Source organism: Pseudopodoces humilis, chromosome 28 (genome assembly GCF_049639895.1).
Source record: "Pseudopodoces humilis isolate 2021_Gansu_Grassland_sample_001 chromosome 28, ASM4963989v1, whole genome shotgun sequence".
In the NCBI taxonomy this organism is placed as follows: Eukaryota; Metazoa; Chordata; class Aves; order Passeriformes; family Paridae; genus Pseudopodoces; species Pseudopodoces humilis.
In genome coordinates, this window is record NC_142227.1 from 4,410,904 (window position 1) to 4,424,782 (window position 13,879).

At 46.3% G+C, this 13,879-nt stretch overlaps 1 protein-coding gene across 3 annotated transcripts in view; it reads left to right on the top strand.

Annotated features, from left to right (window-relative positions):
- Window positions 1–13,879, top strand: part of REXO1 (RNA exonuclease 1 homolog) — a 45,063-nt gene that overhangs the window by 8,732 nt on the left and 22,452 nt on the right. For 2 of the 3 annotated variants that reach the window (XM_005531337.3, XM_014260096.2), the window contains exons 2-3: window positions 7,106–8,859; window positions 12,199–12,300. In XM_005531337.3, the coding sequence (XP_005531394.2) occupies window positions 7,106–8,859; window positions 12,199–12,300 (1,856 nt within the window). Of the gene's footprint in view, window positions 1–2,294; window positions 2,374–7,105; window positions 8,860–12,198; window positions 12,301–13,879 lie in introns of those variants that run through there. The other variant, XM_088067738.1, reaches the window with a different exon arrangement.

Below are 13,879 nucleotides of genomic sequence, written 5' to 3' on the forward strand. Positions count from 1 at the left end.
GGTGTCCAGAAGCGAGATGGGCTTTAAGGTCCCTTTCAACCCAAACCATTCCATAATTTCCCTGGGCACTGCCTGCCCTCAGTCTGGGATGGCTGAGTTGAGGAAACACCTCAGAGTACAGTACAGAGGTGGTGTCTGACTGCTCTTGTCCCTTGATGTGTCCCCCTCCTTATGCTGTGTCACCCCGGGGTTCAGCCCATGGGGACAGGTGGCCCCATTGGCCACAACACCTGGAGAAACCAGCGGTGCCCCGGCTGGGTCCCAGCAGGGCTAAAAATACCTCGGAGTGAGAGATGACTGTTCAGATTTTTTTTCAGCCTTGCTAATATCAGGCTTTCTTTTCTCATATTTGCATCTTTTTTTCCAATAAAGAAATGACTGTAGAGGTTCATGATGTACTTTGAGGCTGTGGCATTAAATACCTCCCCTGGAGGAACAAATCCCCAAGGATTGGGGTGCACAGGGATTCTTCTGCCTCTAATACCTCTCAAACCTTGATTCCTGGTATTCCTTAACTAGCACAAGGTTATCTCTGCTTTTAACAATTTTATAATTAGAATTACTTTTCAAAAACACAAAAAGGGAGCAAAACAAATCCTTGGATTAGGATTGAATTTAAAGTTGAAGAAACATTTCTCTTAGCTCCCCTTCCCTGCACTCCTAACCCATTTCCTCTGGATGATTATTTGAAATGTACTATTTTAAATCTCAGTGTTAATTATTTCCAAGTGGTTGCATATTACTGTTAAATTAATTGTTGGAAATTTGCTTTGGGTCCTGGCAAATGAGCTCTGTGCCAAAACCTGCCATTTCTTGTGTGCTCTTTAATTCTGAATAGTAGCAGAACTCAAGGTGCTGGTAAAGCCTCTCTGAAACATTTTGTTTTGAGAAACCACTGTCCCTTCTGTGAAGTGTTAAGTGAAAAGCTCAGAATGATTTTCCAGTGGTGATAATTTTTCTGCAATCACAGAGGTTTTCTCTTTGCTGAGTGCTGGCACTGTAAACACAGCGAGCTCTTAAGCCAACAAAGCTGTTCCGATGACGTGAAATAAAAATGCCTCTATTTTGTTCTTTTCCAAAGAGCCTCCAAACAGATTTCACCTTCCCCACCTCCCCATGAATGCACCTTCTGTTTCCAGCTGCAGGTGGCCCAGGGGGATGGGTGACTTCTGCAGGAGCAGGGCTTGAAAATCAAAAAGAGCTGTAAGATCATTGTGTCCGACAGCCACCATGGTCACCACTAAGCTGTGTCCCCAGGTGCCACATGCACATGATTCTTGAACACTTGCAGGGACAGTGACTCCATCAGTGCCCTGGCAGCCTGTGCCAATGCCTGACAACCCTTTCTGTGAAGAGATTTCCCCAATATCCAACCTAAGCCTCCCCTGGCCCAGCCTGAGGCCGTTCCCTCTCCTCCTGTCCCTGTTCCCTGGGAGCAGAGCCCGACCCCCCCGGCTGTCCCCTCCTGTCAGGGACTTGTGCAGAGCCAGAAGGGCCCCCTGAGCCTCCTTTTCTCCAGGCTGAGCCCCTTTCCAGCTCCCTCAGCCCCTCCTGGGGCTCCAGACCGTTCCCCAGCTCTGTTCGTGTCTCTGGACATGCTCCAGCCCCTCAGTGTCCTTCTTGTGGGTTCACTACAAGAAATGTTCAATGTCTTTTGACCCATGCTGGTCCCTCTGCAGCTTGGCCAGCAAAACCTTTTGTTTTGAATTCCTAATTGCTGTAAATTTGAAAGTTTCTAATTTTTGCAGGCTTTTTGTCTGGCAGCAGGAGCTGAGTAGCTCTGTTGGATCTGGAAGAAGCAGTTGTCATCCGGTTGTCCTGTGCAGCTGCGGCTGCTGCATCCCTGGAGTGTCCAAGGTTGGATGGGGCTTGGAACAACCTGGGGTTGTGGAAGATATCCCTGCCCATTGCAGGGATGGGACTGGATGAGCTTTAAGATCCCTTCCAACCCAAACCATCCCAGGATTCTGTCCCCCACATGCATTCAAGAGCTGGATTCCTTTTCCAAAACCTGCAGGTTTGCATTGACCAGCACCTGTCACACATTTGGGCTTTTCTGAGTTTAAAACATCTTAGGTATGTGCTGTGGCAGGGCTGGACAAAAAAAAAAAAAAAAGAAGAAAGACTTTTCTCTGGAATGATTCACTGTGAAATAAGTTTTACCTTCACACAGGTGACCTTGTCCTCCCACTCTTCTTTAATATCAGCTTTGTTTACTGCCCTTGCCTGTTGCCTGAACTAGAAGGACCAGTGAGGAGTCTGGCTCGGGGAAGCTTTGTAATAATCCAGCTCCACCTTGGAACTGAGGCCTCATGTCCTGCAATGAACATGACAGTAACCAGGAAAAAAAACCCATCAGCCCAGTTTTTTTAGGTAGAATCTTGTTTTATGGTTCCGTATTTTCTGTGCTGCAATGGCTGATTTCAGCACAGCTCAGTTGGGTGTGTTCTAAAGCAATTCTGGGTTAAATAAAACATCCACTGCGGTTCTGTATAAAATATTAATAATTTATTTTTTATAATACTGATGGTAACCTCACTTTTTGTTTCTCAGGAGGGTTATTTCATATGTCTGAGGTACATTAATTTATTAAAATAGTTTGTACTTTAAAAAGTATTCAGTTCACAATCCTGCAAGGAGTTGGCATCTCAAGTCTCATTATCTCATGATTCCCGAGGGTCAGAGCAGACTCTGCTTTCCATCCCTCCAAAAAGAGTTATTTCACTATGAGTATCTCTGTCCTTTTGCTTCCTCAGGAGCTGCAGCCATCTGCTGCATCAGAACAGCAACCCCAGTGTAGCTCATCCTGAGCTACACCCTGAGTGTGCAGGTTAGTGAGAGGAAGAGGAATAAAGGAAAACATCAAGCAGACTCCTTTGAGTGTCAGATCCCAGTGACAGGAAGATCCTTCCTTTTCCAGGTTCCTGGGTGTGTAGTTTGGCAGCTGAAAAGCTGCTCTGATTTCAAATGGCAGGTTGAACATCTCTGGTTTGGAGACTTGTGTGTTTATGCCTCATCATATATATACATATAAATATATATAGATTTGTGTTTGCATTTTCCTATAAATAAAACCCCCTCCTGCCATGTTTCTGCTGCATTATCTGCAGATGCCTCGTGGCCAGAGGGGACAGTGCTGATGGGCATCGTGGAGCCACTTACACAAATCTTTCATGGCCAGGCAGCCTTTGATCAGCAGTGCTGGAGAATCCATCAGGCTTCCCCACACTTCCACCAGAGCTCTTTCCCTGCCCTGTCTCAAAGCCTGTGGCATGTCCTGAGGTTACAATGTGTGTGTGTTACAATGTGTGTGTGTTACAATGTGTGTGTGTTACAATGTGTGTGTGTTACAATGTGTATGTGTTACAATGTGTATGTGTTACAATGTGTATGTGTTACAATGTGTGTGTTACAATGTGTGTGTTACAATGTGTGTGTTACAATGTGTGTGTGTTACAATGTGTGTGTGTTACAATGTGTGTGTGTTACAATGTGTGTGTGTTACAATGTGTGTGTTTGTTTTACAATGTGTGTGTGTTTGTGTTACAGTGTGTGTGTATGTGTTACAATGTGTATGTGTGTGTTATAATGTGTGTATGTGTTATAATGTGTGTATGTTATGTGTGTGTGTTATAATGTGTGTTATAATGTGTGTGTGTTACAATGTGTATGTGTTACAATGTGTGTGTTACAATGTGTGTGTTACAATGTGTGTGTGTTATAATGTGTGTTACAATGTGTGTGTGTGTGTGTTGTAATGTGTGTGTGTTGTAATGTGTGTGTGTTATGTGTGTGTGTTATAATGTGTGTGTGTTATAATGTGTGTTACAATGTGTGTGTGTGTGTTGTAATGTGTGTGTGTTATAATGTGTGTGTGTGTTATAATGTGTTACAATGTGTGTGTGTGTGTTATAATGTGTGTGTTATAATGTGTGTGTTATAATGTGTGTGTTGTGTGTGTTGTAATGTGTGTGTGTTGTAATGTGTGTGTGTTACAATGTGTGTGTGTTGTGTGTGTGTTACAATGTGTGTGTGGTGTGTGTGTGTGTTACAATGTGTGTGTTACAATGTCTGTGTGTGTTGTAATGTGTGTGTTACAATGTCTGTGTGTGTTACAAAGTCTGTGTGTTACAATGTCTGTGTGTGTTGTAATGTGTGTGTGTTGTAATGTGTGTGTGTTGTAATGTGTGTGTGTTACAATGTCTGTGTGTGTTACAATGTGTGTTACAATGTGTGTGTGTGTTACAATGTCTGTGTGTGTTGTAATGTGTGTTACAATGTCTGTGTGTGTTACAATGTCTGTGTGTTACAATGTCTGTGTGTTACAATGTCTGTGTGTGTTACAATGTCTGTGTGTGTTACAATGTCTGTGTGTGTTACAATGTCTGTGTGTGTTACAATGTGTGTGTTGTAATGTGTGTGTGTTACAATGTGTGTGTGTTATAATGTCTGTGTGTGTGTGTTATAATGTGTGTGTTACAATGTGTGTGTGTTGTAATGTGTGTGTGTTACAATGTGTGTGTGTTACAATGTGTGTGTGTGTTACAATGTGTGTGTGTGTTACAATGTCTGTGTGTGTTACAATGTGTGTGTGTGTTACAATGTGTGTGTGTTACAATGTCTGTGTGTGTTATAATGTGTGTGTGTGTGTGTGTGTTATAATGTGTGTGTTACAATGTGTGTGTGTTGTAATGTGTGTGTGTTACAATGTGTGTGTGTGTTATAATGTCTGTGTATTTTCATGTGGTTGTTCCAGCCACAGAAACTGTTGCAGGAGTTTTGTGCTAGAGATGAGCAGCAGACACCACCTCTGTGCTGGGGTTGCCCTCTGCTTTCCCTGCTCCTGATACATTTACCATAGTTTGGTTTTCTGCATGGACAAGATGGCTTTTATCTGGTTAGGGTTTGTTGGGTTTTTTTGGTGATTCTCTAGACCCAGACTCAGTGTTCTCTGCAGACCATCTGATATTTAGCCCTGCATGAATTATCAGGCTTTCAGCTGTTGCCTTAAAATATTTGTGCTGAATTTTAGGTCTCAATCCTGATTTAGAGAGTAGCAGCTGACTCCTCCAGGTTTCAGTGCCCTGCTCCTTTCTGCCAGTGTGGAGCTGATGTTTCACACCATGGTCAGAGCTGAGCTGGTGGGGATGGAGAGCTGTCTGCTCCTTATCACTTCTTAGCTGACATTGATGATTCTGATAATCTGTTCATATCCTTGCCTTGATGCTGCTCCTTTGCTTATGGGTTTGTTCATGTTTTTTCCTTGTTGCCTGCTTTTCTTCAAGATTTCTAACCTGGAATTGGTCACCTGCTCCCTCCCTCTGTCCCTGGCTGTGCTGGGTGGCCAGGGGAGGAGCACAGCCTGGGTTTGGAAATGCTCTTTGTGTCATCATTACAGCTCTCTGCAATAGCTGGAGGGGAGCTGGTTATAGAAATAGCACCGTGTTCCTCTTCCCCATGTTTCTGGCTCTGAATAAGGCTCAGACTGGCCTGTGGAAGGTGGTGACATCATGCTGCTGTTGCCCAGAGTCCCTGTTCAATCAGGAGCTAATTGGTTTGGAAGAAAACTTCGCAAACCCAGAGGAATAAAAAGTATTTTCTAAAACTGCTGTTTTTATTTTAACCCAGCCTCTTTCATTCTGCTTCCTTGGGGGCCATTTCTGCCAACTGCTAGGCAGATCCTTTTCCTGTTGCCAAAGGAAGCTGTGCATTCATGCATCCTCTCTAAAAAACCCCAAACCTACCCCTGCCCCCCCCAAAAAAACCCAAACCCATCAGTCTTATGAGAATGGTAGAAACAGCTCTGTTTCTAATGTTACAAGAAATTGTCTCATCCCTCTTAGACCTGAGAGGTTTCTCTGTTTTCTGTCTCTTTGCTTATTGTTTGGATCTTCTGCATATCCACGTTGGAGAGCCAGTTTTAGTGCTTGTAGCAAAGAACAAAAAGCTCCTCTGGAATGTCAGCATCCAGAGATGCTGTGATAAAACAAGGATTGAAAACAGTTCAGAGTCAAAAAGCAGCTGTTAATGTTCCTGTAGCTTCTCTCAGGTTTGCTAAATGCAGCTGTCATTATTGGAGTCCTGGAATGTTTGGGTTGGGAGAGAATTTAAAAATCATCCAGTCCCACACCCACCATGGGCAGGGACACCTTCCTCAATCCCAGTTCACTGCAAGCCCTGTCCAACCTGGCCTTGGGCACTGCCAGGGATCCAGGGGCAGCCCCAGCTGCTCTGGGCACCCTGTGCCAGGGCCTGCCCACCCTCCCAGCCAACAATTCCTTCCCAATATCCCATCCAGCCCTGCCCTCTGGCAGTGGGAGCCATTCCCTGTGTCCTGTCCCTCCAGGCCTTGTCCCCAGTCCCTCTCCAGCTCTCCTGGAGCCCCTTTAGGCCCTGCAAGGGGCTCTGAGCTCTCCCTGGAGCCTTCTCTTCTCCAGGCTGGACGTGAAAGAGAGGGCAGTGAAGGGACTTTTCTGGGAAGGGGAGTGTGGAAGAGGGAAATGTTTTTTGTGTTCAGTGTTCTTGTCTTGGTGTTTTCTCTGAGTGATTGAGTTGTGTTGCCCGTTTCTCCTTCCTACCAGCAGCTCTCAGTTTGTCAGTCCAGATCAGAGTGGTTTCCTGCAGCTGCCATGAGAAACACTGAGCCTTGAGGAGTGTTGGAGGCTTTTGGTGGGCTTTAGGTGTTGGCATTGGGAAGTGAGAACCTAATCCACAGTTTCTCACTGGAATCCTCTTTCCTCTTTGGCGCCTTTATTGAATTAAGCAGATAGTTGTGTGCACAGTCAGCCCCCCTTGGGCCTAATACAGTGATTATTCTTTGGTACCCTGTAGAATATTTAATTTATAGGGCTTTTCCATGAGTGTTAAAAGCACTTTGTTTAACAGATCTTTAGTCCTGGGAGTCGTTTGTACAATCTGGTTTAGTGTAGGCCAGAGAACATCACTGGTGGCTTTTGATATCCAATATTTATTTATTCTGTGGTGCAAGAGTGTGGCTTTTGGTTGTGTCATTCAGTGCTGGGGTTTGATCAGAGCAGACCTTAAAAAGTGTCTTTATATTTTACTTGAATTGGTGGCAGTAAATGATTATTTTTTCTCTTTCCAGAGCGAGGCTATGATCCCTACAACCCCGAGCTTCCCAGGCCGTCGCTGGAGGCGGAGGATGGCACTCTGGCTGACATTACAGATGTCACACCCGGAATTCTGGAGCTGGAGCTGGTCAACAAGGCCATTGAGGCAGTGAAGAATGAAGTGGAGAGGGAGCAGAAGAAATACGAGGAGCTGCTGGAAACCACGAAGGAGTTTGGTGCTTCAGAGGGCTCCTCACTCATTTCAAACACACCTGTGTCAGCAGCTGGGCCTCAGAATGATTCCTTTGCCTCCTTGGAGTATAATCCAGGGAGCTACAACTTCAATAATAACTCAGATTACAACCCCACTCCTCTGGCTGCTGCTGCCCGGTCCAGTAAATACACTTTGGATTCCTCCCGCTCCAAAGGGAGCTCACTGGAATATGTCCCCAAGGCTGTAGTCCAGAATAAAAAATACAGCAGCACTGTCACTAACAATAAATACGTGATTGATGACTCCAAGCCTTCCACAGACTTGGAATATGACCCCCTTTCCAATTACTCTGCCAGGCTGTTGGGCAAAGCCACAACCAAGGGGTCCAAAAGGGAAAGGGCCTCTGATTATGAGGACTCTTACTCGCCATTGCAGAAGAAGCTCTGCGAAGATCCCGATGATGATGAGGTGTTGGCCAGGTTCTCCTCCTCTGAGGATGAGGCTGAGGTGGAATATAAAACAGCTTCTGTTAGTTCACCCTCAAAAGCTGGTTCTGAGAGTGAGTCAAACGAGTTCTCCAGCAAAGAGCAGAGCACAAAAGTAGATGGCTCTGCTTCCCAGGAGAGCAAAGAAGCAGCACAGCACAGGGAGGACCTTCCAAATTCACAGAAAAACCTTGCCAAGAGCTCATCAGACAAGAATTCAAAAGCAGCGAAGTTGTGTTCTGTTAAGAACAGCAAGGAAATTGAAAATAAAAACAAAGACTCGAAAGACAAAAAAAGGAAGAAAACAGATGTTAATAAAACACCAGGCCTCAGTGAGGCTGGGAAGAAGGAGAAAAATAAAAGTACAGACAAAGATAAAGTGGTCAAGAAAGAAGAAAAATTAAAAACGAAGAATGAAGAGAGAAACTGTAAAGACAAAAGCGTTAAAGTGAAAACAGATGGGAACTTGAAGAAACCTGAAAAACAGAAGTCAGAAAAAGTGGATGGGTGTAAGAAAGAAAAATCCAAGTCCACCACCAGCAGTTCAGGGAAAAGCAAGAGCGAGGGTGTCACCAAGGGCACAGAGAAAGTGGAGAGCAGCAAGAAGGACTTGCAGAGCAAAACAGCTGATGTGAAAAATGGAAAGGAAAGCTCTGGTCGTAAAAACAAGGAAAAAGGGAGCAAGACCTCCCTGGAGCGAAAGAAAGACAAGGTCAGTTCTGCAGGACAAGGAGACCCGAAGAAGAGTCGGAAGCAGCGGAGTTTGAGTCACGTGGACCTGTTTGGAGATGAGAGTGGAGATGACGATGACAAAGGCCGGCCTTTGTCCTCCTCATTACTTGATGTGAGCTCAGACTCGGATGGGGCTGACTCTGGCTCGGCCTCTGAGAGTGACAAGGACAGGACAAAGAAAGTGAAGCGCTCAAAGTTGTCCAAGTCATCATCATCTTCCTCAACATCTGATGACATTGATTATTCCATCCTTGAGAAAGATGTGGACTTCGAGTCAGATCCCATGGAGGAGTGTCTCAGGATCTTTAATGAATCTAAAGATGTGAAAACTGAAGACAAGGGAAGGCTGGGGAAACAGGTAATGCTGGGTTGGGGTTGTTGGTTCTCTTCCCTCCAAAGGTGGAAGGACTGATTGTACTTGATTATCTCAAGTACCTGAAGAGGGAGACTCCATGTGTTGGAAGAATCTCTTCCTTGTCATGACTGAGTGTTTGGAAGTGTTTGCACCTGAATTTACCTGCTGGATTGAAAGCTGCTCTGAAATGTGAGGGTTCAGTTCCCTTTTGTGTGGAAGGCTTTCAGCTTTCAGGGTTATCATTTACTTACTGTCTCCATCTGGCCTGAGAACCTTGGGGGTGTGGATGGCTGGAGAAAAGGCTACAGGGAGTGAGTTTTGGGGGTTTCAAAGCCAATCTAAGATTGCCAGTCTGGGCACTGCCTTCTTGTTGCAGCAGAGTTTAAGGAATATTGGGGCAGGTAGAACCTGGACAGGGTGTTGGTGCAAGTCCAGTATTTGTCAGACAATTTGGAGACTCCCCAAATTCATCTTTCCTATTCTAAATGCATACTACAGGTAGTTCCTCAGGATCTCTGGATACCTTGTGGATGGTGCAAGAAAGAAATGGAGGATAAAATTTCTTCCAGTGGTACCAGGGGCTTCAGATTAAGGAGGTAAAAAGACAGTATTTACATAAAAAGAAAATAGTTGAAGGGTACATAATCTGTGCCCTAGCAGGAATTACTGATCACCAAATTCAGAAAGTGCTGAACCAGGGGCTGCCAGCCACAGCAAACAGTTAATTGTGGCCTGGGGTGACAAAGCTCAGCTGTCAGCAGCCACGTGTGGCTCCTTTGTATCCCTGCACTGAGGTTTGGTTTCCTGCTCTTTTGGGAAGGAGGCTCACTGCAGCACAGAGATCCTTCTTTGGGAGATGGGTGTCTGTGGGTAGGCACCTGCTGGATGGGATTGGTCATGGGGCATTGGTTTTGTTCATGGAATGATTTCCTAGCTGGACCCGTCGTGGTTTGACACTGGCCAAACACCAGGCACCCACAAAAGTCACTCATTTGCCCATCCCTGCTACAGCTGGGCAGAGGAGACAAAAAATTCAAACAAAGGGTTCATGAGTTGAGATAAAGACCAGGAGAGAATACTCCAAGGACACAAAAGGCTCAACTTAGAGGTACAAAGTGAGATTCTTGCTAACAAAATCAGAGGAGGATAATGAGAAGTAAAATAAGCCCTTAAAACACCTTTTTACTCCCCAGCCCCTCCCTTCTTCCCACTGACAGCACAGGGAGACAGGGCATGGGGCTTTTGGTCAGTTCATCACTGACATTTTCTTCCACTGCTCTGGAGAGAAATCCTTCCTCTGTGAGACCATGGGGTCCCTCCCACAGGAGACAGTTCTCTGTGAGCTGCTCCAGTGTGGCTCCACTCTCACGAGGAGCAGCTGTACTGCACCGTGAGTCCCTCCTCGGGCACACAGCCCTCCCAAAACTGCTGTGGGTCACTCTTACACAGGGTGCAGTCCTCCAAGGACAGGCTACTCCAGCCTGGAAGCAGGGCCCCCTCTCTCCAGCAGGTCTCCCATGGGCTCACAGCCTCCTCCAGGCATCCACCTGCTCTGGTGTGGGCACCTCCCCTACGGGCTGTGGGTGGATCTCTGCGTCCCCCATGGATCCCCATGGGCTGTGGGTGGATCTCTGCATCCCCCATGGATCCCCATGGGCTGTGGGTGGATCTCTGCATCCCCCATGGATCCCCATGGGCTGTGGGTGGATCTCTGCATCCCCCATGGATCCCCATGGGCTGCAGGAGCACAGCTGCTTCACCATGGTCATCACCACGGCTGCAGAGGAATCTTAGCTCCAGTGCCTGGAGCACCTCCTGCCACTCCTCCTTCACTGACCTCGGTGTCTCCATGTCATTTCCCTCACATGTTCCCACCTCCTCCTCTAAATGGAATTAAAACTGCATGCCCCACTTTATTTTGATTTTATTCTTAAATCTTATCACAGAGGCATTGCCATCTCCTCTAATTGACCCAGCCTCGACCAGCAGCTTGTTCATCTTCAGAGCCATTGGGGATTGGCTCTGCTGGACATGGTGGAAGCTTCCGGAAGCTTCTCACAGGGGCCACCTCTAGCGAACACCAGGCCGTGCAAAACCACCACAACCTGGTGTTGTTTGGTCTCAGTAATGTGCCAGGGCTTGGGATGGATCTCAGGGCAAGGTTCTTCCCCCCGAGGCTGCTGGCACTGCCCAGGCTCCCCAGGGAATGGGCCCGGCCCCAAGGCTGCCAGAGCTCCAGGAGCGTTTGGACAGCGCTCTCAGGGATGCTCAGGGTGGGCTTGTTGGGGGGTCTGGGCAGGGCCAGGGGCTGCACTGATCATCCCTGGGGGTCCCTTCCTACTCAGGACATTCCAGGATTCTAGGATTCCAGGAAGCTGCATGTGGGCAGTGCTGTGCTTTTCCGTCTGGGAAAATTGAATTGTGAGAGAGTTTATTGGGGATGTGAGTGAATTAACAGACTTTAGAGTTCCTAGGGAGCCAAGTGATTCAGGGTGAAGTGCTCATCCAGAGTGCCCTTGTGGTGATGAACACAGGCTTATCCCAAGTGGTTCCTGAGCTCATCCCTAAATCCAGCCTTGGGCTCTGTTGCTGAATTTCAGAGATTGTCAGGCTCATCTCAGAGTTTTGCCAGGAGTTGTTTTGAAAAACTGAAAACAATATTGTCTGGAGAGCAGCTGGAATTTTGAAACATAAACTTTTGTTTTGTATCACTTAACAACTGAGTTGAATTTCAAGCAGATTTCCAAGTGGTTCTCGTTGTCCAAGAGCAGGTCTGAGGTGTCAGCTTGGAGTAGTTTCAGCTGGAGAGGTGTCTCTGCCTCCTGCTGAGTTTCTGGATGTGACCTGGATTGTGTCACCACAGTCTTCCTGCAGTGACAGCTGTGGCTGAACCTGCAGAAAACATTTCCCTAGATGTGGGGTGGGGGCACCATGATTTGGTGTTGAGCAGGTGTCAGTACCTGCCTGGGGCAGAAATGAGTCAGTTCCCAACTTCTTAAAAATCCCAAACCACCCCAAACCCCCTGGACTCTAAAAATGCCATGGGAGGTGAGGTGTGTGAGTTGCTGGCAGGGGAGGGCTGTTCAAGGCTCCTGTGGCAGGTAAGGCTGATCCTGCCCCATTCCAGCTCCAGGAGCTGCTGCTGGGGTGGGAATGACCTGCTGCTGTTCCTTGGCTTTCTTGGTGGCTCCTGGGGTCACAACAAGGTTCTTGTCAGTGGCCCAGCAGCTGACCACGTGTTCTCATCTGCCCCCCCTGCAAGGTTAACCCAAAAGGAGACTTTCCACCTCTCCCTCTTGCAAGGGATCTTCAAGTCTGTTCTCCTGTTCTTTTATTTTCCAGCCATCCAAAGAGGAAGCAAATGAAGAAAAGACAGAAGATAATTTAACTACCTTGTTTCCTGGCCAAAAAAGAAGGATCTCTCATCTTGTCAAACAAGGAAATGTAAGTGCAAATTTAGAAGCAGATGTTTAGTTTGTTCCAAGTGAGGATTTTCTGTCCTGACCCTGGAAAAGGCTGCACTCCCAGGGCCAGGCAGCAGTGTGGGAGTTGTTTGTGCTGGAATCAGTCTATGGCAGTTTTGTTTCCTCTTTCTAATTTCTAAAAAACTCCCATGTTTAAGATCTGTTAAAAGTGACAGCAAAACTCTTAATAAACCTTCCTAAAACCAAGGGTAGGCTGAGAAGAGTGAATGGATTGTGCTCTTGGTGTAACCCTTTGGGATAGGTTGAGGTGTTTATTTTTCTCCAGTATAGCTTTATTCAGCAATTTCAATAAAAATTAACACAAGTTGACTCTGCTGGTATTTTTCTGAGCCTTGTGGATCTAAAAGATACTGCAGGAATTTGGTCAGATGTTTAAAACCATTACCTTACATCTGTTCTGAATCAGCCAAGATCTCAGCAGCATTTGTTTGGATACTCTTCTTTCCCAGTTGTGCAAATACAGAGGAGAACAATTAAAACCAAAAACAGCAAGGAAGATGTTCTGATTTTTTATTCCTTTCTTCCTGGGATTTTGATCCATGTTTTCTCTGAGGGTTTAATGTGTTTCCCTCCAGGTGCTGAGCACAGATTAGTTTTATGTTGCAGCAGGATAAGAGTGGAGGCTTGTGCACTAATTTGAGTTGGGTAGTCCAAATTAATTGTTCTGTCTTTCCTCTCTGCCTAGGAAAGGTTTTTTTGCCTTTAATAATTTGAAGCCCTGGGGTCAATACAAAGGGTTTTATTTAACTACATATCTCCAGCCAGTTCATGTGGTTTGATAAGGGCTCTTTCTTCCAAAGTGAAGAGATAAGAGACTGAACCAAATGGCTTGGAAATTCATTAACTCAAATATTTATTGTAAAGAGGCACCTTTTAGACATGTACAAATTTTTAAATATATTTTCTTAATGTGACAGCTGAACCCAAAATGCTTTCCAAAGACTGGAGCCCCAGAACAGCCTTTGCCTGGGCAAACAGAGCCGATCTGGTGTGCTCAGCTGCCAGGACCTGCATTCCCTGGAGTATCTCAGCTCAGAGCAGCTCCCAGCTCTGTCCAGGAGGTGCTGTAACACCTGAGCTGCCACTTTTCACCTCAGAATTGAGGCCTGTGCTTTGCTGTGTCACTCCAAGTGGAATATTTGCTCAGTCTTGCTCATGATTTATGGCTCAAGGACTGAGCAGGAGAAGGGGAGGGAGCTGACTTCAGAGTTGGTTGCCAGGGGAAATGGGGGGCCAAAGGAATTGCAGGTGAGGCAGAAAATTAGTGGCCTGTCCTGCTTGGAAGTCTGTAATTATAATTTAATGTCTGCCTGAGTTCAGTTTGGTATCCAGAAGCTGCTGTCAGCATCAGAGGCCAGGAATGCAGGAGGTGCTAGTTTGCCCCTAGGTGTTACACCGGGCCACCCTCCTCCAAGGAGACTGCAGGGAAGGCCTGTTCCTCACATTTCAAAGGCTGTTGAGTAGAGTGGAGAAGTTTGTACTACTGCTGCTTCTCTTGCACTTCTACTGCTGGGAAACTTCTCTCTTTGCTGACATAA